This window comes from Gorilla gorilla, chromosome 1 (assembly GCF_029281585.2).
Source record: "Gorilla gorilla gorilla isolate KB3781 chromosome 1, NHGRI_mGorGor1-v2.1_pri, whole genome shotgun sequence".
In the NCBI taxonomy this organism is placed as follows: domain Eukaryota; kingdom Metazoa; phylum Chordata; class Mammalia; order Primates; family Hominidae; genus Gorilla; species Gorilla gorilla.
The window spans coordinates 50,061,265-50,086,512 of record NC_073224.2 but is presented as its reverse complement, the minus strand read 5'-3'; the positions used below and the strand labels follow the sequence as shown (position 1 = coordinate 50,086,512).

The 25,248-nt window shown below is 48.3% G+C and overlaps 1 protein-coding gene and 1 pseudogene across 1 annotated transcript in view; one reads left to right on the top strand and one right to left on the bottom strand.

Moving 5' to 3' along the window:
• Positions 1 to 13,026: 13,026 nt before the first annotated feature.
• The window catches only part of MAPKAPK2 (MAPK activated protein kinase 2), a 49,348-nt gene continuing 37,126 nt past the window's right edge, over positions 13,027 to 25,248 (top strand). Inside the window, exon 1 of the mRNA XM_031014283.3 lies at positions 13,027 to 13,631. Coding sequence (XP_030870143.1) covers positions 13,353 to 13,631 — 279 coding nt within the window. The 5' untranslated portion in view covers positions 13,027 to 13,352. The remainder of the gene's footprint in view (positions 13,632 to 25,248) is intronic.
• LOC134758563 (small ribosomal subunit protein uS11-like) lies at positions 19,765 to 24,365 on the bottom strand (annotated as a pseudogene).

The following is a 25,248-nucleotide window of genomic DNA, read 5'->3' as shown; positions in this document are numbered from 1 at the left end:
CTTGATCCTTAGTGTAGCTAGCTGGTGCTTCAGGTTGTGTCTGTGTGCTCTGTGTGTCTTTGTTTGTGTCTGAGAGGGAGGTTTTTTTTTTTTTCATTTAATTTTAATTCAATTAATTAGAGGCTCTCTCTGGTGGTTTCATTTTGTTTTTCTTTACCTGCCTTTTTGGTTCATATAGAGAGGACCCTGGAACCACCTGCTTCCTCCCTGCCACCGCTTCTCCTTAGGTCCCCAGGGGAAGCCAGGATCTAAAGGATGACTGTGTCACCATTGTCATCAAGATAATGGCTCCCTCCCCCGCTTCCCTCCACTCCTATCTCATTCTCTTGAGCCTGTGGAGTGTTCAACCTTTGTCCTTCGAGTATAACCCTTTACTGGCGATAAAAAATTAAAATACTGGCTCAACACCTCTACTCCACGAAGCTGTTGTCTTGACCAAAGTCTGAAAGCTGCCCCTCCTACCCCATTCTAATCTTAGACATTCCCAGCACATTCTTAGTAAGAGGGAACTCTCTTTCATTGTCCTAGGATTTTAAGTCTGCAAGAACTACGCATTTTTTTTTTCCTTAGCAGAAGCAGTTGTACTTTTTCCTGACAACTTTGCAAGTTCCCCATAAAGTTGGAAATTCCCTTCCTCGTTACAGCTCTTGATAGATGCAGAAGAAGCCTAGTCTGGTCCTGTCTTCTCTCCTGACCTGCTGTGTAACTCTGGGAAGTTAGCTTAAATGTTTTTGGGCCTCAGATCACAGAGATTAACTTGACTGGGGACAGACTGAAGGCTGAAAAGCGTTTGGGAATGATTTATTTTTAGAGGACCTTGGGAGAAGGGTTTTACAAATGTCTCTAAGGTAAGAATAGCCATTTGGGGAGTTACCAAGCCACTTAGATTCCCCCTCTTGAAAAAATGAGTTTAATAATTTCCATTGCTAATTTCTATGTCCCCACCCTTTCCTCCAAGGCTGCCTCCACCCTCAGCTGTTGATTGATGGAGTAGATGTGCTCTACTCCCCCTCCCACTGATGCACACACTTCTGGGAGGCCCTATATAAATAGAAGCCAGAGGCAAGGCTGCAGAATTATTATTATCATTATGATGATGATTATGTTTTCAGCATGAGAAACAGGAAGTGAAACTGACTAAAATGCCCAGTGATATGTGGCTGACCCTGTCTCCTCAGCTGGACCTAAAGGCAAAGGAGAAACTGGCCAAAGAAAACTGTAGCCCTGCCACAAGCTTCAACAACTTCTGGTGGTGTGTGTGTGTGTGTGTGTGTGTGTGTGTGTGCGCGCGTGTGTGTGTGTTACAAGGAGTGTCTTTAAATAAGCAGCTTCTAGAACTTGTGATCTTTCAACCTTATTTTTATGCCCAAGCTTCCCTCTTCATGTGATATCCTCAGAGTTCTTCCTTACTACTTCCTTCCCCATTTCCTAGAGAGAGCTTCTCACGGCTGTCAGAAGACGTTAAAGGAGAAGTCCAATGATTAATTACTTCCCACTACACATGCCTTATCTGCCCAGGCCAGGTCTGAGCTGTGTGCCTTTCTTGATCACCGGGTCTGTCTCCAGGGCAGACATATTCCCTGGGCCCCTGAGGCCTTTCTTCCCTCTCCCTTCAGGGGACCATGTTTTCTCTTCTGCCTCACTGCTTGAGGCTCCATCTGCTTGGTTGATTATTCATGTCCTTTGTCTTTTTCAGGAATCGATTATGGATAAATGGTAGTTAGAAAACAGGGCTTCAGGGCTGATGTAATTATCCCACTTTGACATTTCCATTTTCAGCACCATGGCCTCTGGAAACACTGACACAGTGAAAATGACCTGATTTTCATACTACCTTGTTAGTTCAACTTCCTAGGGAGAAAAAAGCAGGCAGCTATGTGGGGAGTAAATGAACCAAGTTGGTGTTTCAGAAACACCTCCTCATTTGGACAATATTCTGAAAAAAAAAATGCATAGGAAACAGAAGAGAAAAAGGCATCTGCGGGGGATAGCAAAGAAAGAGAAAGAAAGAGCATTTCAGCTGTGCAGGGCATTGGGCTCACGTTCTGGTCCCTGGGCCCACACCTTTTTTATGGCTTTCATACCAAGATCTCGAGCTAGATTAATAGATTATTGGGATTTTGGGTTGGGAAAAACATAACTGTCTTATTCTCGCTATGATTTTTTCTGAGCCTAGAATAGGGGGTCCAGCAAAGCCCACCCAGGAGCTGGGATGGAGGATGAGGATCATAACAAGGTACTTGATTGAGGAAGAACAACTCTAGTATGGAGCTTTATGCCCCAAATTGCAGCAGTTGTGAGTCTTACTCCCTGCATAGGAGAACATGGTGGCCGAGAAGACAGGTGTTAGTTAGGTCCCGGCTTTCTTCATTCAAATCCCCACTCCAGACCTTACTTTAAGTTGCTTAAATTCACTGGGCCTCAGTTTCCTCATCTGGGCCCCTGGAAGGATATTAGTAACACCTATCTTGCAGGGTTGTTATGGGGCATTGATTGAGTCAACACCTGGAATCACAGGCATTGTAGAAACATAATAGGTGCTCACTAAAAGAGAGCTATTACCGTGACCTTTTAAATTTGTCTTTGTCTATGTGCCATTCACCATCCTCCATTTCATCCATCCAGCAAAAATACAAATGCCATATTCTGTGACAGGCGCTGGGCAAGTCACCAGGGATAGACACAAAGCAGAATATAAATCTTGTCAGAGGGTTTATCCTCCCCAGGTTTCTCTTATTTCTTAATCCAGAGCAGAATACATAACAAGTTTGAACCCAGTTTTCACTGTTCCTTGGTCCTGTTCCTCACCCATTCTCTCCATTTGCCTTTTCTGCTTCCTTGCTCTTTCTTTCCCAACTCTGTAGGAAGATAGGCCCCAGGTGTCTCCGCCAAGGAAGGTCCCTGGAATCCCGCCAGGCTCTTCTAGGACTTGTCTTGGTGAGGGAGCCCTGGGAGGGGCTGGTCCCCAGGGAAGCCTGTTGCTTCTCTCACTCAGCAATCCCTCTTGGGCCAGGCTCCCCTTCCCAGGCCCTCAGCTCTCCCACAAGATCTCTGGGGAAGCTGGAAGAGGGCCACTAGGCCCTGTAATAACCACACTTCTTCATGGTAAACAAGAACCAGATTCCTGGGGAGTGACGTAGGCAGGAGCTCTGTGGCTGAGGCAGCTGTGATTATACCAAGACATGAAGAAACACCTCTTGCTCGGCCTTGGCCTGCTTGGAGAAGGCCCAGGAGAGAAGCTGCCCATGTGTCCCTCTTTGCTACCCTTCTAGTCATTCTTGGCCTGAATTACAGGGGCCTTGGCACCAATTGGCTCTGCAGACACAAGTGGGCAACCATCAGCCCCAATCTCCCAACCAGACTAGGTTCCTCCATCACCTCTCCTTTTCCAGGATTTTCCCCACCCTCTCCCCTACTCATGTGTCTGACTCCCACCCTTGGCTGTCATCCTGCACTCCCTGTGCCTTCCTTCTTGAGGGAGAATCATGCATGTCCCTCACCAATGCCAGTCGAAGCCTTAGGCTCCTGTGCAGAGGCCTTGATCCTGGGCACCCGGGAATGAAGCTGCCCTGAAGGGGCACTGGCCCACAGGCTGTCAAAACTGGTCCAGGGCCTTCATCTTCACAATGTGACTTCTGAGTGTAGGATCAGGTCTCCCGGATGTTTAGGCCAAGCACAGTTCTTGCTAGTTCCTAGATGGAAGGTTGAACTGGCTTAAATACTTCTAGGATACACAAGAAACTGGGGTGGAGAACTGGGTGGCTGAGGGCTTGGGTGGCTGAGGGCTTAGTTGGCCAGGGAGACATTTTACAAGATGCCCTTTAGGGCTTTTGCATTTTGTACCATGTGAATGTATTAAAAGTTTTCAAAAAAAAGAATTCTGTGATCTTGTAAACCTCTTGTATGTCAGATATAGAGAATTTCTGGCCCCTGTCCTCATGGTGGAAGGGAGAGTGGGATAGTTGTGTGGAAAAGGCCTCATTTGGGTCAGACTTCAGGCTTAGAAGGGGCTGACAAGGGCAGGTGGCTACTTGGGTTTGAGATTTTCTGAGCATCCGAATGACTTAGAATCTTGCACGAGGAGGATAGTGTTGCTGAGTGTGATGGTTCTGGAGGAAGGAGGATGGGCCTGAGCTTCTGTCCAGGCCTAGAAGTACATTTGACTTTTTGTGTCTATGAATTTGACTACTTAGGTACCTCAGATAAGTGGAATCATATAATATTTGTCTTTTTGTGTCTGGCTTATTTTATTAGCACAATATTTGCAAGGTTAGTCCATGTTATGGCGTGTATCAGAATTTCCTTTTTTTTGAGATGGAGTCTTGTTCTGTTGCCTAGGCTGGAGTGGTGTACATATATATATATATATATATATATATATATATATATATATATCTGTTCCATTCTTTTTGGTGTATCCCCCAGAAGTGTAATTGCTAAATCATATGGTAATTCTGTGTTTAATTTTTTGAGGACCTGCCATACTATTTCCACAACAGCTGAACCATTTTGCATTCTCACTGGCAGTGCACAAGAGTTCCAATTTCTCCATGTTTTAGCTAACACTTATTTTCTGGGTTTGTTTTTATTTTAGTAATAGCCATTCCAATGGGGATAGCCTGGAGAAGGTTTAAGCATTGTGCCCTGGGGCTCATAAATGGGAGAGATATATGCAGGAAGCCCTCATCTAGATGGTGACATTTGACCTGGGCCTCTAAGCATGGGCAAGAATTCTCCAGGTGGAGGAGGAAAACCACATAGGAGAAAGGCTTAACGAAAAAAGGAACGGAGAGAGACAAGAAACTGCATGGCCTGTTTAGAGGCAGCAGGTGGTTAGCACCAGCAAGAAGATAGGGTTTGTAGGGGAGGGTGTCAAGTTGTAAGGCTAGAGGCAGATTTAAGGGCTAGAAATTCCTCTCAGGCTTTGGACTCTGGTCAATAGGGAGCTATTGGTAATGTATGTGAAAGTGTTGTGCAAACTTCAACACAGTTTATAAATATAAGAATTTAGAATACAAAGGAGAGAAATGTTTTTAAAGAAACAAAGTGTGGCTGGGCATGGTGTCTCATGCCTGTAATCCCAGCACTTTGGGAGGCCGAGGCAGGCAGATCATTTGAGGTCAGGAATTTGAGACCAGCCCGGCCAGCGTGGTAAAACCCTGTCTGTACTAAAGATACAAAAATTAGCCTGGTGTGGTGGCATGCGCCTGTAGTCCCAGTTACTTGGGAGGCTGAGGCACAAGATAGAGAATTGCTTGAACCCGGGAGGCGGAAGTTGCAGTGAGCTGAGATCATGCCACTGCACTCCAGCCTGGGCAACAGAGCAAGACTCAGTCTCAAAAAAAGAAACAAAAGTACTAAGATCAATGCACAATGCCTGTTGTGTATTACACAATATGGAAGTAGTGTCTGGCATTCATCTAGGAGAATCTTGGGTACCCATGGTGCTGGCACTGCCCCATTCCCTCCCTGTCAGGTCCCAAATACAAGGCTAACCAAATAGCACAGAGGGCCTGCCCCTGTTGACCTCCCTGGGTCAGGAGGGCTCCTGTTGTCCATTAAGTGGGACAATCATGAAGCCATCACAATTCCCTGCAGCCTCAACCTTTTAGGCTCAAGCAATCCTCCCACCTCAGCCACCTGAGTAGCTGGGACTACAGGCTCCTGCCACCATCCCCAGCTATTTTTTTTTTTTTTTTGTAGAAACAAGGTCTTGCTTTTTTGCCCAGACTGGTCTTGAACTCCTGGTCTCAAGTGATCCTCTTGCCTTGGCCTCCCAAAGTGCTGAGATAATAGGCATGAGCCACTGCACCCAGTGTACACTCTCGTGGTACAATAAATGTGCACCAGAAGTTCTGAGAGCCTAGTTTGTCTTTTTCTTTTTTTTTTCTTTGAGATGGAGTCTCACTCTGTCACCAGGGCTGAAGTGCAATGGTGTGATCTCCACTCACTGCAACCTCCGTCTCCTGGGTTCAAGTGATTTCTCCTGCCTCAGCCTCCCTAGTAGTTGAGACTACAGGCACACACCACCACGCCCAGCTAATTTTTGTATGTTTTGTAGAGACCGCTTTTTGCCGTGTTGGCCATGCTGGCCTCAAACTCCTGATCTCAAGTGGTCCACCTGCCTCAGCCTCCCAAAGTGCTGAGATTACAGGCGTGAGCCACTGCACCTGGGTTAAGAGCCTAGTTTTTAAAGTCACACACCTACCTGTCTATATGATGGTGTAGAGGTGGTCTTTGGAGGAAAGGGACAGATCGATCTGTACATGTCCCTTTTGTCTCTACAATGTTGTAGTTTTCACCACTTCATAAGCAATGTGGGAGGAAAAATTAGGTCCTACTTCGATCTGTCATGGAATGAGCAAAAACAAAACAAAATATAGTGTGTATATATATATATAGTGTATATATATGTGTATATATAGTGTGTATATATATAGTGTGTGTATATATAGTGTGTGTGTATATATATGTATATACAATACACATTTGCTACATAAATTATCTCACATATACCTCAAATATTTAGGTACTTCCTCAAAAGTTTACAAATGCTAAGATTCCAAACCCATTAATGCTCAAATGACTCTATTCATTGCCTTTAACTGTCTGTCTTAGTGGTAGCGACAGTCTCTGGAAGCTCTGAGTAAGTTGCAGTTGCAGACTGTCTCCTTCTCCTGAGCCATGCACGCAGGTTGGGATGGCTTCCCCAGGTCGGCCTGGCAGGTGTCAGCTAGCTGGACCACTTTCAAGAGCATTTAGGAACATAGGCTTTGACACATGTGGAAACAGATCTTCCCCATCTAGTTGTGTGATGACTGGCTGTTATTTAACCTTTCTGAGCCACGTTTTCACTGATCAAAATACCGGAAATACTACTACTTAGAGCATTGTTGAGAAGATTGAATGAGATGGTTAGTATGAAAGTACCTGCTGCATAGTAACTGCTCACATTTATAGAGGCCAAGTACTATGTGCCAGAAACCATTGAAAATGTTACTCCTGTATTTAATCTAGGGAATATTATTCCATCCTTCATTATACAAACAGTACAATGAAGTGCAGTTAAGTATAGTAGTGAATAATGAGGTGGGATTAGAACAGGATTTGATTCCACCATGCTCTGCTGCCTCAAAATTATGTTCTCATGTGAAGCTATGGATCATTATACCCTTAGGAAATCTCTACCCATTCCACATAAACATGTGTATATCTCTCCCCTACCTTTTCTACCCTTCCACTTCCATTTACTTATCTTAAGCAAGGGAGAAAAATCCAGGCATCACCAGGTCACCAGGTAAGAACCTGATGATCCTTTTGGTTGACCCACCTTGACTGTGTTCCTAGATAGTTCCCCCTTTCCTCTCCTCCTTTCCCAATCATTGTCCAGGCTGTTACTCATCTAAGTAGCAACTGATATGCCAGATATAAGCTAGGTTGGAGGGCAATGCTTTTAATACAAGGACAACAGCCTTGGAAACCTTCTTGAATACAGGTGGATATTTGCCTCTCTTCCCTACATTTCCCATTGTAGACTGTGGATTTAGCATTAGACATCCTGGCCAGGTGCGGTGGCTCACGCCTGTAATCCCAGCACTTTAGGAGACCAAGGCGGGCGGATCACCTGAGGTCAGGAGTTCGAGAACAGCCTGATCAACATGGTGAAACCCCGTCTCTACTAAAAATACAAAAATTAGCCAGGTGTAGTGGCAGTTGCCTGTAATCCCAGCTACTCGGGAGGCTGAGGCAGGAGAATTGCTTGAACTCGGGAGACGGAGGTTGCAGTGAGCCAGGATCATGTCATTGCACTCCAGCCTGGGCAACAAAGCAAGACTCCATCTCAAAAAAAAAAAAAAAAAAAAAAAAAAAAGAATTAGGCATACTGTAGTCCTAATTACTCTCATTTGTAGTCCCTTTGGACCATATTATGTCTGTTGATGTGCAGAGGTGAAGTTTCTGTTCCCCTTTGGGTACTTCCTTCTTTCTCTTTCTATTCACATTCTTTGCCACTGCCCCAGCTGTTCCCTGCCGTGGCATTAAACTGTCAAAGGATGAAGTGCAGATGAGGGCACGGAGGGCACCAAGGGCACCGTGGGTGGGGGAAGGATTTTTCCCCTCTGGGATGTCTTAAATAGGGCATTACCAATGGCACTTGCTATGGGTAGAATTCCTTTCTGTGAGGCAGCCGTTAACACCTTCAGAGAGAGCTAAGATAGAAGGGATGATAGAGGCCATCCTGACCAATATTTTGAGGTCATTTTCTGGGTCAGAAATTTTTGTGACTGAGTCTTATGTATATATATCTGTCAGTTTTGCTTTGGGGGAATTTCTCATTTTATCACAGAAATACTAGCCTATGACATGAAGACTATTTCTCTCTGGCTCTAAGCCATTTTTCTTTCCAAGAGTGGGTTTTTAGTGGACAGAGCTTCTTCTGTAAATCATGCTCCTTCTTGCAATATTTTGTTTGCGGTACTAGCAGTGGATACAAAGGCTGCTTTTTATCTGTGTTCATGCGCAGATCCGCCAGCCTGTGGATGATCCTCTCTCATCAAGAGAGTGTTAGCTGAAAATTTCCAAGAGATTCACCTCCATAAATTTCCACCCTCTGTCACTCGTTCATAATGCCACGTCACAGTAAAACAGGAAACTTTTACTCCCTGATGGTGTGAAGGCTGTGTGGGGGAATCTTGAAGAAAAAGATTGTCACAATGTATCCTATCATATAACCCAGTCGTGCAAATTAACATAGACCTATATTCTGTAACAGATTAGGCCAAGATGGAAGGAAATTGAGGTGTGGAAAATTTATGTTGCTCTAAAATGGAAAGAATAGCCCATACCTCTTCAGGCAATTCCTGCCCAGAAATAGCAGATATCATATTTCTGACATTAAGAAGGATATGTGAGTGTATGTCTGCTCAGGATCTATAGTAAGGACCATGAGCATGGACTTTGGGTCAGAAAGACTTGGGTCCTGTGCTTCGCTAGTGGAATGACTCTGAGAAAGTTATTTAATTTCTCTGGGACTCAGTTTTCTTGTTTATACAACAGATAAGTGAGGATAACAGTACAGACCTCATAGGGCTATGTAAGAGTAGGATAAGGCTTGGCTGTGAATGATAGAAAACATAGACCATCAGTCACTTCAACAAGAAGGCCATTTATTGTTCTTTCATATTAAAGTCTGGGTAGGTGGTTCATTGCTGATATGATGGACCCAGGTTCACCAGTATACAGACTCTTTCTGTCCTTTTGTTCTGTCTTCCTCAACCTGTAACCTCCACTTCACCATCCAAGATGGCTCCAGCTGTGAAATTTTTATTCCAGTCAGCAGGAAAGAAAAAAGAGAAGGAGAAGAAGAAGGACATACTTCTTTCCATAAACCACTTCCATTTACAAGTCATTGGTTATAACTTAATCTTATGAATGTAACCGGCTATAATGGAGGCTGCTCAAATGGGAAATGTAATTTTTATTCCAGGCAGTCTTGTGCTTAGCTAAATATGGGGTGCTCTTTACTATCAAAGAGAGGAAAAAAAGGTGTTAGCCCACCCAACTAGCAATCTCAGCCACAGATCGTCATGAGATTTAAATGAGACAATGCAGGTAGAGGGATGAGCACAGTGTTGGGCACTCAGGAAGCACTCAAAAAACATTGTCATCATCATCATCATCATCATCAACATCATCATCACCATCATCATGAGAAGGTGAGGAATACTTTGAAACTATGACAAGGCATTTTCTTATTTTAACCTGGTCTTGCTGCTAACATCACCCTTGGCCACCTCCCTTTTAAGGTGATTTGAGTTTCATCTTTTATGATACCTTTGAACATGCCTTCATGAAACAAAACTATATAAAAAGGAAAGCAAGGGAAAGGTGAACATAGGACTCAGGATGATGGGGTCTTGGGCCATGAAAATGGAGGGGTTGGGGGAGTGTGTGTGGAGGAATCATCTAGTTAGATGTAAATTATTGTCGAAGTTCTAGTTTTTATTTTGGGTAATGGAGTCACAAGTGCTTACTGCATTATTAAAAATAATTATTAACTAACAATAAAAGTGGAGCTGCATGGATCAATGATCCAATGACGAGAGTGTGTCATGAATCAAGGATTATAATTAATCCATTTCTATGTACCTGAGGTCCTTAAATTGTCTTTGTGTGTACTATATTGCATGGCATATGTGTTTGCATGTTAATAGTAGATAAAAATAGTACTTTCTATTTGCATAGACTTTCAAGTTTTGAAGCGCTTTTACACATCCATAAAAACTGTTTATTAAGTAGTTCATTACAGATGGCTAAGAGCCTGGTGTTACACAAATAGGACTTTGGACTGCTTCCTGTAGGAAAGTTTTTATTTTATCCTTGCACAAGCCCTACAAAGTAGGCAAGGCAGATGTTATTGTCACTATTTTGCAGATGAGAAGGAAGGAACTGAGAGAGCAAGGGGCTCTCATGAGGTTACATAGCGAGTCAGTATCAGAATGGAACTTAAGACTCAGGATCTCTTGGCCAGTGCTTCTGCATTTAGCACATCTCACTCCTCAATTATTCATCCACTAGGCGTTTATTCTGTTACATGGCATGCTGTGCTTATGTGCTGTGTTCATATATGTGTGTGTTTTCTGGTGCTGTGTGTGCAGTTCATATAATCTCTATCCACTATGTATGTACCCTCAGAGTCCCTGTGTGCCCCCTAGGCCTATTTGGCTCTTGCAGCTCCGGGAGGACTCTCAGGTGGGAATTCAGTTGTCCTGTTATTCCCAGATCATTGGGCCTCACCATCTCCCTGGAGCTCCAGCTAGGTAGGAAAGCAGCTTTGATATCAGGAATAGATCCGTAGGCCATGAGCACAGAGCAGAGGAGCAAGCCAGCAATGTCTAAATAATGGTGATATTTAATATTTCATCATAATGTATAGTTTATGCTTTAGGATGTGTTCTCATAATTACTATTTCATTTTATTCTCTCTCAGCCCCGAAAGTAGATTTTGTTGTTTTTCTCTTTTCTTTTTCAGATACTGAGAGATGTTACATGTCTTGCTCAAGGTAACCCAGTTGGAGGACAGTCTTGGCTTCAGCTCATTTGTCTCTAGATCCTGTCATCTTACCACTGTGCCTTGCTGCCTCTGAAAAGGCAGAAGGAAGTTATTCTCTTTCTAGCTTTGTGGAGAAAAGCAGGTGATACCTCAACACCAAGCCATAGGGAGCCTCCAGTGACTCTGCAAAGAAAAAAAAGACCAACTCAGACTCCAGAGCAGCCCCACCAGAGCCTGAGCAGTTGGAGCCTTCCACCTTCCCACCCCTGCGTTCCTCTTGTCCTTGGGCATCTCCTGTGTGTGCTTCGGGGAGGTGATAGCAGTGCTATAGAAGTGGTGGAGTGAAGGCGTTTTCCCATCCCCGTGGCCTTAGATAGTGTCTTTGTCTTTGAAGAGTCAGGGGCATCTGGGGAGCTGTCTAACCATATCTATCCTGTAGACTCAGGAGGAAGCTGCTGGCTGCTGTAGACAGAAGAGAATCCCTGTGCTTCGGGCTCCTAGGAAGGTGTCTGCCATCCTCTCTGTGCCACTGTTATCTGTCTTCTTCCCCACCAGATAACACCATCCACCGCTGCAGGGCTGAGCACGGCACCTTGTACATGGAGCTAAGCAGATGCTGCTTGAGAAGAGCATATGTTTGTGTCGGGGGAACCATGTCTCTCCTTGGTCCACAGAGCCCTGCCTGCCCCAGGAAAGGACAGCGTTGGGAGGGTAACTCCCACCCCTCACTCCTCCCCCTCATTCCTGCCTCCACAAGCATCTTCTGGGAAAGGTGAATGAGGGAAGAGACATTTGCACTTGTCCCTTACCTACCTAAGTTCTATCCCCAGTGGCCACTTCTGGGGGTGTTGTCTTCTCTCTGGAGTTTTGGGGGACCTATTAGGGGGCATGTGTGGCCATAGGTCAAGCCTCATTCTCTAACTGGCCTTACCAAGACTTAAGCTGAGGTTTTGTGTTCACCTGTCTGGGTCGCTTGCCATTTCTCAAATGTTCTGCCAGTCAGAGGTGGGAGGAGGTCGGCAGGGATGTACTTGGTCATCTCGAACCCCATCAGAATGTGTGTGGAGGCCTCCTGGCAGCTTCTATGCAGGGTCCAGCTAGATCCCTGGGCTTTTCCTGAGATGCACGGGGCTAACCCACTTCTTACGGATTAATTTTTCCACATCGGAAATCAGAAGCCATTCCCCAGGGCCTCCCCTTCAGTTTCATTATCTCCTCTGACTCTGCCCACAACCTTTGAAAAGGTCTCGCTGTTCTTCCCACGGAGAGAGAGGTGCAAGGCTTGCTCAGCCTCACACAGCCAATCCGTGGCAAAGGATGGCGGGAATTCAGGTGGCCCCAATCTCAACCCATCCTCTTCCCACCCTGTATCCTTTTTAGTTTATTTACATGAAAACATGTTCAAAGGTATAATTACTAAAGTGCTCCTGGTTACACAATAATACGTCTTTACTGAAAAACAATAAATTAATGAGAAAAGAGATGCAAAAAACCTCAGAGGAAAATGTTGAAGTTAGGGAAATATTTAATACGCCCGCCTTTGGCTCACACCTTTTCCTGGGATGAATGACCCCTGTGATTCCAGCTCCCCCCCACCCCCCCGAGGTCTCATCTAGCTGGATACCTACGAGCCATCCCTCTCCTTGGAAATACACCCCTCTCCCAATTCGCTGCCGCTAAGAGGCCCAGACAATTGGAGAGGAGTGGATTTTCCATCTGAATTATGCAGCTCCTTTGACATGCCTCCCCTCTCCCTTTGCATAGCCTTGGTTAAGAACTAGCATTTCTTCGTCCCCTCTCCCTGTCCCCTCTCACTGTCCCCGAGGCAGCAGCCCCCAGCCTACTCCGCGATCCTCCCAGCTCCCGGCACCGCGCGTCCTCCCCTTTAAGGCCCGCCCCTCCCCCCACGCCACGCCTCCCCAGGCCCCGCCCCCCGCCCCTCCCCTTTAAGGACCGGCCCCGGACGCAGACGAGGCTGTGACGCGGCCGCCGGCCCGGGGCTGGGTACATTGTCGCGCGGCCGCTTCCCCCCGGCCGGGCCCCCGCCGCTCCGCGGTCCCCAGAGCGCCAGGCCCCCGGGGGGAGGGAGGGAGGGCGCCGGGCCGGTGGGCGCCAGCGGCGCGCGGCGGGACCCACGGAGCCCCGCGACCCGCCGAGCCTGGAGCCGGGCCGGGTCGGGGAAGCCGGCTCCAGCCCGGAGCGAACTTCGCAGCCGGTCGGGGGGCGGCGGGGAGGGGGCCCGGAGCCGGAGGAGGGGGCGGCCGCGGGCACCCCCGCCTGTGCCCCTGCGCCCCCGGGCACCATGCTGTCCAACTCCCAGGGCCAGAGCCCGCCGGTGCCGTTCCCCGCCCCGGCCCCGCCGCCGCAGCCCCCCGCCCCTGCCCTGCCGCACCCCCCGGCGCAGCCGCCGCCGCCGCCCCCGCAGCAGTTCCCGCAGTTCCACGTCAAGTCCGGCCTGCAGATCAAGAAGAACGCCATCATCGATGACTACAAGGTCACCAGCCAGGTCCTGGGGCTGGGCATCAACGGCAAAGTTTTGCAGATCTTCAACAAGAGGACCCAGGAGAAATTCGCCCTCAAAGTAGGTCTGGGGCCCGGGGAGGGGAGGCGGGGCCGGTCCCGGGCCCTGGAGCTCCACGGCGTCGGGTGCCCGCCCCGGCCTGGGTCGCGGCGCGGGGCGGAGGGGTGGCCGCGGCGGGGCGGGGCGGGGCGGCCGGGCCGGGGGTGCCGAGTGCGGCGCGGGCGGCGGGTCCCAGCGCCCTCGCCTCCCTGACCGCTTCCGGCCGCTCCCGGGCGGGAGCCCTGGGACCCGCTCCTGGGGACTCAGGGGACCCTGCCATTTTGGGGTTTGAGCGGGATCCAGCCGAGTCAGAACGGTTGGCTTCGGGACTTCTGCTAATTTCACTCCATCTCAAGGAAGTGATTTTGGGGGTGGTGGTTCCCCGTCCTCTCCTCCCTCCTTTTTCTCTCTCTGCGGCCACAAAAGGCCCATTACTCATTGAGCTGGTTGGTCGGTTGGTTTGGAGAAGTCGGATCGCAGAGGTTTATTTAGCCTCGCTCCTTATTTGGGAGCCGGAATGTGTGATTTCACTTCCCCGAGCCTCGCGAGGGCAGCCGGGCCGCCTTGGGGCGCGCCGGCCAGGAGGTGTGCGGCGGGAGGGTCCTGGGTGTTCCCCGGCTGCGGGGGCGGGATTGTTTGGATCCCGGAGCTGGCCCCCTCCCACGCCCGCGCGGGGCGGCTCCGGGGAGAGGCCGGCGGTGTCCGCGGCCCGGCTGGCTGATCATTGTGAACAGTCTGTAACCCGCGGCCGGGCCCGTGCTGATTCCGCCTCCTAGAGAGGGCCACTTGCTGTCCTGGACTCGCGCCGTGATGGGCAGTCTGAGGAAACATTATCCTTGAGTCGGGGGAGCCCATCCCTTTTCTTTCTTTAAGGGGTGTGGTGGTGGGGAGAATAAGGATTCAAGTGAGAATATCGACTTCAGAAGTTAAACACAATGGACTGGGAGGTCTCATGAGATGGGTGGGTCCGCAGGGAAGTGTGAGCCGGTCTTGCAGGGTCACCAACAAGGTTTTCCTCTCACAGGGGTTTCGGGTCAAACCAATCTCTAAAGGTGACACCTCAGGTCTGTTTCCCCTGGGGTGTCTCAGTGATTGGAGGAGGAGAAAAATACTTCCTGTGTTATATTTTTCTCTTCCCCTTCAGCCCCCACAGCGAGCTGTATTTCAGTTATCAAGTACAAAACTCAGAAATGTGGTATGGGTGGAACTATTGGAATATACGATGAGGTGTTTTAAAAAAAACACCAGTACTTCGGGGTTGTACGGGGCAAGCATGTTCCATTTCTAGATTTTAAGGCCTCTAGAATTGTTTTCCTGCTGCTCTCATACTCAACCCTGTCACAGTGCTTTGCTTTCTACTGTAAGTTATTGCTCTGGGATCTCGGTTGTTGTTTAGTGTTGACTGTTGGAGAGGGGATAAGTATCTTCAACACTTCAACATTTGTGTCTTAGACTTCTCTTTCCCTATTCATAACTGAAGGGAAAGGAGGAGGAGGAGTTGTTTGGATTGAGCATGGCTCTGACCTTGGGGACTGGAGTTGGGTGAATACAGTTTGACCACAGTTAACCTGTATCATTGAGGAAGTGACAGACGGTCTTTACAGGGGTGTTTGCTGTCCCCTCTGAGACACCATCTGCCTTCACCCATTAGTAGTTTGGGGACACTGGCTGTTCATTCTCTTGGATATTTGGAATATTATGTAAAGACTTCAGAACAAAAGCTCCCAACTTCTGCTCTGTATTCTGTTTAATAGACACACGCACAAAATCATCCTATAAAATGCTTTTGAGTGGCAATTCAGATTTCTCTTGTAACTAACGAGAGAGAGGTTTACATATTTTTCTACTTTGAATAGTTTTGGAAGGAAAAATCCAGCAGCGTGTTAAATAACACTCATAGTTTATCCCTCTCAGGTTAGAAGTGGGCGAAGAGTGAAGTCAGTCTGTTTTGACAGGCAGCCTGCTCCCAGATCTTTTAAGTTGACTCAACTGTTAAATTGTGGATTTCCCACACACGTCTTTGTGTTAAAACTTAATAATGGAGGAAGAAAGGAGAGACAAGGCATTTGGAGACTGACAGCAGTGTTAACAGCACTTCCATATCCAAATATTGGCTGAGACATAATTACAGCTGTGGGGGGAATCTGGTTCAAAGAACGCTGTTCCAGAGACACACACCAAAGAGATTTCTAGATCTTGAATTTTGATTAACCTCAGGTGCTGAGTAGTGAAATGGTTTTCAAAACTGGAAGTCTAGTGATTATAAAGCAGGAGAGGAAGATGGAGTGGGGCAAGAGGGATTACCCCCTTGGGAAGGTGCCTGAGAAAAGGGGAGGAGACCTCTATTCTACAGTGTGCCGAGGGCAATGCTGGGGGGCTAGGGCAGAGCTGGAGGGCAGGAGCCCAGCCTCTGCTGGGGTTCAGACGTCTGCTATGTTGCAGCCCTGAGAGTTGATGGGAGCTGGCAGCTGCTTAGATGCTCTCCTCTCTGCCTATAGTCGGTGACCTCTTAGCCCTGTTAAGTGAAATCAGCATTTGAAAAAGAGTCCCAGCTCACCCTGCTGCTTCTCTCCCTCCACCTCAGAGAGCTCCCATTTAAATGCTTTTGGTGGGTGCTTTGACCTCACCTCACCATCTCTCCTGGCTGCTTTTGCTAAGTTCTGAGTCATGCTTCCAGTCAGAGTTGCAAGGGACTTGAGAGGTCATTTTGTCCAGCCCCCTCATTTTGCAGAAGAGAAAACCAAGGCCCAGAGTGAGGGAGTGACTTGTTCAAGGTACCATAGCCATTCACTTGGCAGAGGCAGGATTGGAACCCAGGTTGCCTGACTCCCAGTCTCAGGCTTCTTCCCACTTACTTCCTAACTGAGCCACGGGCTCAGGCACATGGCCGCCTGCTGCTCCAGGGTGCCTCCAGCCTGAGGAGCTGTTCTGTCACCTCAGGCCCTGACTGACAAGAGGGGAGGTCAGCGAAGGGGGCTGGGTGGGTATTTGCTGCTCCTGAGAACAGTCCCCAAAGTTGGAGGGGACTTCAACAGTAGCTTCATGCATTTTTTTTAACCACTCCCTCCCCCTTTTAAGAGAGTATTTGATAGACACCTTACTTACTATGTTTTTGTACAAGAACATGGGCATTCTATTATTTTTATTTTTATTTTTATTTTTTTTGAGACAGAGTCTTGCTCTGTCGCCCAGGTTAGAGTGCAGTAGCACGATCTTGGCTCACTGCAAGCTCTGCTTCCCAGGTCCACGCCATTCTGCCTCAGCCTCCCGAGTAGCTGGGACTACAGGCGCCCGTCACCATGCCTGGCTAATTTTTTGTATTTTTAGTAGAGATGGGGTTTCACTGTGTTATTCAGGATGGTCTTGATCTCCTGACCTCGTGATCTGCCCGCCTCGGCCTGCCTAAGTGCTGGGATTACAGGCGTGAGCTACCGCGCCCGGCCTGTATTATTTCTTTGATAAGGACACCTAGTCTCAACCCACTTGTGTATTAATTAGTTGTATTCCCCGAGAGGGTTCCTCAGCTGCTTGCCGCTTCACTGTGTCATGGTGACCCTTAGGTGTTAGCTCAACAAATTTAATTAAAGACTGTATCGTTGTTCTCTGCTGTGCAACTCTGATTAGGTGAAGCATGTTACTGCTTTATAAAATATAGAATGTTGTCGTAACTTATCTCTGTGTATCTTTCCATTGCGTGGATTAGAGAAAACAAGGTCCTGTAGTTTCTTTTCCTTTCCTTTCTCCAGCAGTCCTCTCTCCCTAGGTCATGGAAGTGCCACTGCGATGTGGCTTCCTTTGTTCTGGTGAAGGGGAGATGATTGGAGCCTCTCATGATTATTCTGGATGCTGTTGGAGGGAAATGCCAGAGCTCCCACATCCCCACAGTACAGGCACCATCTCCTTTCTAACACACCTCATACTGTGTACCTGTGGAGGGCAAGACAGTTAGTGTGGCTAGGTGAGAGGCAGTGTCCTAAACTGGAGTTTGCTGGAGTTGTCACAAGTTTAGGAAAATTTCATTGACCAAGCCAGCCTCTTTTATATGCAATATGGTTACAGGTAGGTAACAGTTTGCTGAGTGTCTATCATAAGCTTAGTTGCATGGAGGATACACATGTAAAAAATGGCCTGTAAAATTTGGAGTCAAGAAACTTATTTAGAGAAGGTGAAATTAACACATCTAGGCTGGGGCTGCACTGTCCAATCTGGTAGCCACTACCCTCACATAGCTAATTAAATTAAAATTAATTAACATGAATGGATTAAACTAAATTAAATTTGAAAAATCAGTTGCTAGCCACACTTCAAGTGTTCAGTAAACATGTGGCTAATGGCTATTGAATTGAACAATGCAGAAGAACATTTTCATCCTTGCAGAACGTTCTCCTAGACTTTGTTGGTCTGGGAGCTAAATCGTGTGGCTGGGAATAGAGGAGCTTTGAAAGAGGGGAATCTGTGGTGACTCCAGGAGCTAAGGGAGGCTCCAGCTGGGGTCAGTGGGACATGGCTGTGCCTCTGAGGAGTGAGCAAGTCTGTGAGAGGTGTGGTGACATTGGCCTGGCTAGAACTGAGGGGAGGAACAGGAGGTCAGAGTGGTCAGGGGTTGGTGGCTCAAAATTGAAGCTAACTCATCTTGTGTCAAAGCAGGCTTTAAAGTGTTTGAGGCGCATGAAGATGTCAACAAAGGTTAGGAATCATTGAAGATGGGCTTACAGAATTATGAGGGAAGGGTCAGATTTGTGGTTTCAGAGATCCTGTCCCTCCTGGCCCTAGCCCTGACCCCTGGCTCCTGCAGCAGGGCCCTTGGCATCCACTGAGGCAAGATCGAAGCTGGGTCAGCTCACTGTCCTTTTTTACTTGTGAATTCTGGGCTTTGACTGAGCTTGGAGACAATCTCCAGCTAAGATATGGGATCAGTGGCTGACAGGAGGGGAGAGACAAGCAGTCCCTGGGCCTTAGGGCCAAATATTGGTGGGTGTCTAGGAAACAAAAGAACCCCTTTGTGGGAGGAGGAAGGTATTGGGACCTGTGATGTTTCTGCTACTTGGGACCTGAGAGGTTGGGCCATCCATAGTTGATGATTTTTCTTATGAAGCAGGTACAGGGGATTGGGAGGAGGGCCTGGAAGAGCCCAGCCTCAGAACTGCTGGAGGCAAACTTAATCCTTGGGCTAGAGGAGGGGCCAAAGCTCCTGTTACCCAGAGCCCAGGAGTGTGCTGAGTGGGTGCCAGGAGGAATGTCAGCCAAGATGGGGAAGAGCAGGGCACAGTCGTCTGCATCTGAGCCATTGCCCAGTTCCCAAGCAGCCTTGCCATGCTCTGAGCTGGGGTTCTTCCTGGTGGCGTGATGTCTGTGGTGCAGGATTCACTCTATTCTCCTACCTTTCCTCTACTTCAGGCCCTGCCAAGTGTCATGTGAGGTCTCTTTTCCACCTCTTTTCCCTGCACTGTATCTTTCCAGATGGTTCTGCGTCCTGGAGGGAGGTGGATGGGCAGAGAAGAGTTGTTCTTTGCAGGGACTGCAGCTTTTCTTGGTAATGGTTTAAGGCCCAGTGGCAAAGCAACCCACACTTCATAGTAACTTAGAACCCACACTCCCTGGTCATCTTTCTTGACTCCTTGCACATCACTGAGGAAGAAGCTGGCCTAGTGCAGAAAGGTTCAGTGGCATGTCCAAGGTCTTACATGGTGTCAGCATCCGAGCCACATCTTGAGACCTGGTTCCCTGGGACCTGCTCTTGGTCTGGGCCCCTTTGGTTTTTTGGTTGCTAGAAGACTGTAGACCTGGTGGAACAAAACTGAGCTCCACTAATGCATCAGCTAGGATCTTTCCACATGGGTTACCTTGTAAATGGGGGCATTGGTGAAGAGAAGGGGCCATGTCACTGGACAGTGTAATAATGTATGGCAGTTATAGAACCCAAATCAGATTGCTGTGTACCTTTTCTAGTTTTTAGGAAAATACTGGTATTTTGTATTTTAAGATATATATATATACACACAGATATAGATATGTAGAGATGAGCTTGTTACCATGGGTTATGTGCTAGATAAGAAAGCAAAAATAAGTACATACATAAATAGAGAGCTTCCAGTGTTTGTATGCTGCTAACAAGTTACATGACCTTGAATAGGTCAGTTAAACTTTCCAGGCCTCATTGCACAGAGGGTCGGCTCGAGCAGCTCCTGAGCACCGGCAGGGTGAGGCAGTAGAAGGCGGTGCTGCAGGCCAGAGGTGGAGGGCAGGCAGGATAGCTTGCTGACTTGCTCCGGGTCTGACCATCAGCAGTATCTGGGTCAGCACAGATGCCCTTTCGTAAGCTTAGTGCCGGGCTCCAGGGCAGCCTGTGTCCAGTTAATGAATAATCATCACTGACCAGCTGCTCCTTCTCTTGTGTGAAGACTTAGAAAGTGTTCTAGCTGGTGACTCGGCAGAGAGGATAGACTATGTAATTTAGCAGGGTGTGCATCTTCTCTTTCCTTAAAATCAGAAGAATCACAGTGTAGTGGTGGTGCAAAGTAGAGATGAGGAACTCTATTCCCTGTTTGAGATTCCTTTCTCATTTCAAGTTATGGGGCATTTGAAGGCCACTGTGATTTCTGGTGCAGGCTGTGCCCTGTGCACAGGGATCTGGTTGAGGAGCTAAGCGAAGGCTGAAGTCTAGCCACTGTCTCCTTGCTTGGCTTTGTCTTTGTGTGTGGCTGGGTTCTTTCAAAGGAGTGCCTTCTAATTCACCAAAGGTATGGTTATGGATTAGGAGTTGTTCTTAGGTTAGAGTTGGGGACTGATTCACAGAGCTGATGAGGAAATTAGGATTTACATTCAGGTGACCCTCAGCCCCTCAGACCGGGCTGAGTAAGAAGAGATATCAGGAATCCAAGGAAGCAGGAGGAAAAGGGGTTGCCTGGTGATGTCTGTTCTCTTTCCTCCTCTTCCTGCCCATGCAAGGCTAGAGCAGCTGTTTCAGCCCCGGAGGTTTGGACTGTGGGGTCCTGTGTGCTGGGCCGTCAGGTTTGGTGGGAGGAGGAAGAAAGCCACAGTAGAAGGAGACATAAAGTTGGGCTGGGCCTCTGGCAGTGAAAGGTTCTTGGGGTCTTTATTCTCTGATCAGTAAACACCTCTGTGTGCCAGAATGAGCTGGGACAGGGCCCCAAGGTCAGCCCATATTTGTATCTGGTGTTCTCCTCCAAGACCAGCCAAGCTGTGTGCTCATTCTGCTGGGAACCTGAGCCCTCCAAAAGGGTCATATGAAAGGGCATCTTATTCTTGAGGGACGTTTCCAAGCATCTCTGTGGCCACTGTCCATCCAGGACTCATCTTAGAGGTGAAGAGTGGTGGCCAGAGGCGGAAGCTAGTGGCCACCCGATGGGAGCCTTTTCTGTTTCAGAGCATATGAGGGAGCTGAGGGGGCTGTACTGTTGATGCCTTCTCTCTGGCTCATCTCCATGAAGATTCTTTTGAACCAGAAGCAAAGGTGAAGTCTCTCTGAGGGGAGGGGCTGAACAGGAGATCTACTGACTGTCCCCCTGCCGACTCCTCCACTTTCGTCCTCTGGTGGGGCTCCTTATCCTCCTGCTTGTCTACAGGGAGAAGATCGAGTTGATCGTTTGCTGCCATTTTAATGATCCACATTGTTAGGAGGCTCTCAGTACACACCGGACCTTAGCAGCCTGGCCTCCTGCCCAGGGCCCAGAACTGTTACTCAGCCCCTTTGCCGAACAGCTAAAAATAAACCTGCCACTGCTGCAGTCTCCCCTCACAGCCAGGCCCTGTTAGCTGTCCCAGTGCTTCCTGCCACACCGCTGACCTGTTTCTCTCACTTTCTGCTGATACTCTCCCTGCTTGCCCCTTTCTCTTCCAGCCTGAGCTTGGTAGGTGATTTGGGGCTAACTCACTCTTCTGAGTGCTGGGAGACGTGCTATGGTTTTTATGTCTTCAGGTGTCTAGATTTGTGTGTACGAAAGCTCTGTGAAGCTGTCCTGCTTATTCCCCAGTAGGGAAGGGGTTAGACAAAAAGGAGAGTGACCAAGCTCATCAGAGTGGATCAGACCTTCTACTGTGCTCGCCTCCAGCCCTGGCTTCCTCCAGTTTTACCTCCAAGCAGGCCTCTTTGCCAGAGTTACCTGGTTATGGTAACAGAGTTACCATAGTTATATGCTAGGACAGCCCCACATGGGCAGTCTGCCCCAGGCCTTCAACCCGACTGCCCTGTCACTGAGCATGCTACCTACTGTGTACTCCTGCCTTGTTGCTACGTTATATTCTCCACCTCCGCAGTGTGAGGCTTTGGGCTACCACATTCAAAAGTGTGACCTCATCTTTTCAGCTTCCAAGAATAACTGGGCCCTGGCTCTCAGGATCTCCTTCCTGAGTCAGGCCATGGCACCTCTGGCCCTTCCAGCTCAGCCACATGCAGAATGTCACCGAGTGCATGGGTTTCTTCTACCTCTTGACTGCAGTATTGATGTGTGTCCATGGAGGTGTGACCTCTTCCTCTACTCCCCAGGGATCCTGGAGACTTGTGGAGCAAGATGAGGAAAGGGGCTCAGGTAGCTAGAGTATTTGCTTAGCTGATAGATACTGGGCAGAGTCTGACATTGGCATTCTGTTCTTCAGCGTGGCGTTAGTATTCTTTCTGATTTTTTCTAATCCCTAGACAGGTGTTGATACTAATCGTGGCCTAGGAGGGCTCCATGTCTGCTTTCAGGAATTATGGTTTATTTGGGGGAAGGGGTGTATGGTGGAGAGTGATGGCAACGACAACCAAGACATAGGACTTGAGGAACCCACTGCCTTCAGCTAGAGTTACATACTCTGACCATGTGTCGATGGCCTCCTTCTCCCACCTCTCCCCTGGGGCCACATTTCCTCTGCAAGGAAAGATTTATCTGCCAGGGCCCATTGGCCTGTGCAGGGGAAGAGTTGGGCATAGTTGCTAAGTGTTTATTTTTAACTCTGACAGAAGGAGCCCCTGTCCTCAGAATAGCCATACCCTCTGTCTTTCCCTATCCCGACTGCCTTCCTTGGCTTCTGTGATTCCTAGAAGAAGGTTAGTAGGATTTTAAAGGCCAGGCTTCACGGGAGCTGGAGAAGGGTAGCTTCTCTAAGTGAGGACTCTTCAGGTTGCTCGTCATGCTTGGCTTCTGCAGAGCTCAAAGGGTCCTGCGGGGAGAGCCCTGGACACTAAAGGCCGTGTGTCTGGAACTTGGAGAATCCTAGGAATGCAGGTGACCTGATGAGGAGGCTGCATGTGCCCTGCAGCTCAGAGCAGCCTGGCTGCACAGCTGAGTTGGACAGCCCAGCAAGGGGTCATCCCATACCTTCTCCATCCTTACAGACACCCAGATCTCTGGCAGATGGGGAGGCCACAGGGAGAAAATGAGCATATGTAGTAACCTGCCCTGGAAATGCTTGCGCTTGCAGACACGCCAAGTGCTGTCATTCCCTTTGACTGCCAGGCTCACGAGCATCATGTCCTTTCCAGCAGAGCCCACCTGGGACTCTTAGTGACTTCATACCCTTTGCGTTCTCTTCCCCTGATGTGCTTTAGTGACCTGTGCTCACAGAGAGGAGGAGGAAGGGTGGCAGTGCCCGCTCTCCTGGGTCTCAAACTCTCCTGACTTTATGCATTTGATTTGGCTACCTGGGCTTGGATACTTTAAAAGAAAATAAAATTAGGTTTGAGGTGTAACCAGAGAGGGAAGGAATAGAGAGTAGTAGGGGGTGGGATGGGTGGTTGAAACATGTGGCTAACTCTGAGAACCCTCAGCTATGGAAGGAAGGTCTTGCCCCCATGATTCTTCGGCGTGCAGTGGGGGATTAGTTTGCCCAGAGCCCAGCTCTGATCATGTAGCTTCCCAGCTTAAGCCCTTCAGTGGGTCTCTTTGCCTGCAGAATACGTGAGATATCCACATCTTTCCCAGATCTGGCCCTGATCTGTTTTTTTTTTTTTTTGGAACACATGCTTTTTTTTTTCTCCCCAGCTTAAGTGGCTTGTATATGTTGTTTCTTTAACAGAACTGTGCTTTCCATCCCCACACCTTAGCATCTATCCATCTGCATCTTCTCTGTACCGTGCCTGTCCCCCGTCCTGTCTATGTCTACCTGTTCCACCCTGCACAGATGCTGCTTTTCCAGAGCCTTTCACACCAAAAGTGGGTCTTCCCATCCTTCCCCATCAAACTTGCTGATACACTCTTACCTTTTATTTCTCTGTTTAAGTGCATTTCTCCATGTGCAAGGCATCTCTCTCTCTCTCTTTTTTTTTTAACAGGAAGGCAATTTATTAATGGAAAATATTTGAGGAGTCCTGTGCACAGTGACCATGGCAACCCCCCTTCCTGCGGGTCCTGTCAGAGGGGTTGGGAGTGACGTCCTCAATCTGTCCGATCTTCATACCTGAGCGGGCAAGGGCCCTGAGGGCCACCTGGGCCCCAGGTCCAGGGGTCTTGGTTCTACTTCCTCCTATGGCTCGGAGTTCGATGTGTAGGGCAGTGATACCCAGCTCTGGGCCACATCCCGGGCAGCCAACATAGCAGCATGTGGTGAGGATTCATCTCAGCCTGCCTTCGCCTTCATTCCACCAGTCACACGGCAGATGATTTCTTTGCCAGAAAGATCAGTGACATGGACAAAAGTGTCATTGAAGGATGCAAAGATATGGCAGACACCAAATACATTCTCTCCTTCAGCCACCTGAGGTCTGAGGCTGATGACCTGTTCTTCCTTCTTTTCCTTCCCCTTTCAAGGTGCCATTTCTGCATGTTGTTTCCAGACTCCGCACAGGAAAGCAAGGCACCTCTTTAGATATCGGATTGGACTGTAAGTCCCTTGAAAACCTACATCTTCATTATTTTTGTGTCCTCTTATTTTCATGTAGTGACCGTATGTCCTCATTAAAAAACTCAGGCCAGGCATGGTGGCTCACGCCTGTAATCTCAGTGCTTTGGAAGGACAAGTGGGAGGATCTTTTGAACTCAGGAGTTTGATATCAGCCTGGGCAACATAACAAGACCCCATCTCTACAAAAAATTAAAAAGGTTAGCCAGCTGTGGTGGCACATACCCATAGTCTCAGCTACTCAGGAGGCTGAGGTGGGAGGATCACTTGAGCCCAGGAAGTCACGGTTACAGTGAGCTATGATCATGTCAGTGCACTCCAGCCTGGGTGACAGAGCGAGACCCTGTCTCTGAAAAAAGCATCCTAGAGTATTTTGGCACTGTGCATTATATGCATTATACTTAGCTGCTGAATGAAGGTGTGATAACTGAGTAATAGTGGATGCCACCGATATTAAATGTGATGTACTAGAGGTAATCCTCAGAGTCAGGGACTGTGGCAGCCCCGGGAGTGGGATAGTACTGGGCTGTGCTCTCTGATACTGAGCTGGGGTAGAGTGATGATCTCTCACATTGTCTGTTCTCATTCTTCTGCTGCTGAAAAGCTGCTCTTAGACAGTCTTCTGAGCATTTCTTCCCTCTACCCACTTGGATCTGCAGACTCAAGCAGGCACCTTCTATTTCTGCTTACAGAGTTCTCATTCTTACAAGGACCCTGACCACAGTTTCTCATTGATGCCTCTCCTCCTTCTCCCTGTTCCAGGGCCCCTCCTATTCCTGTTCAGTCATGGAGATGACCC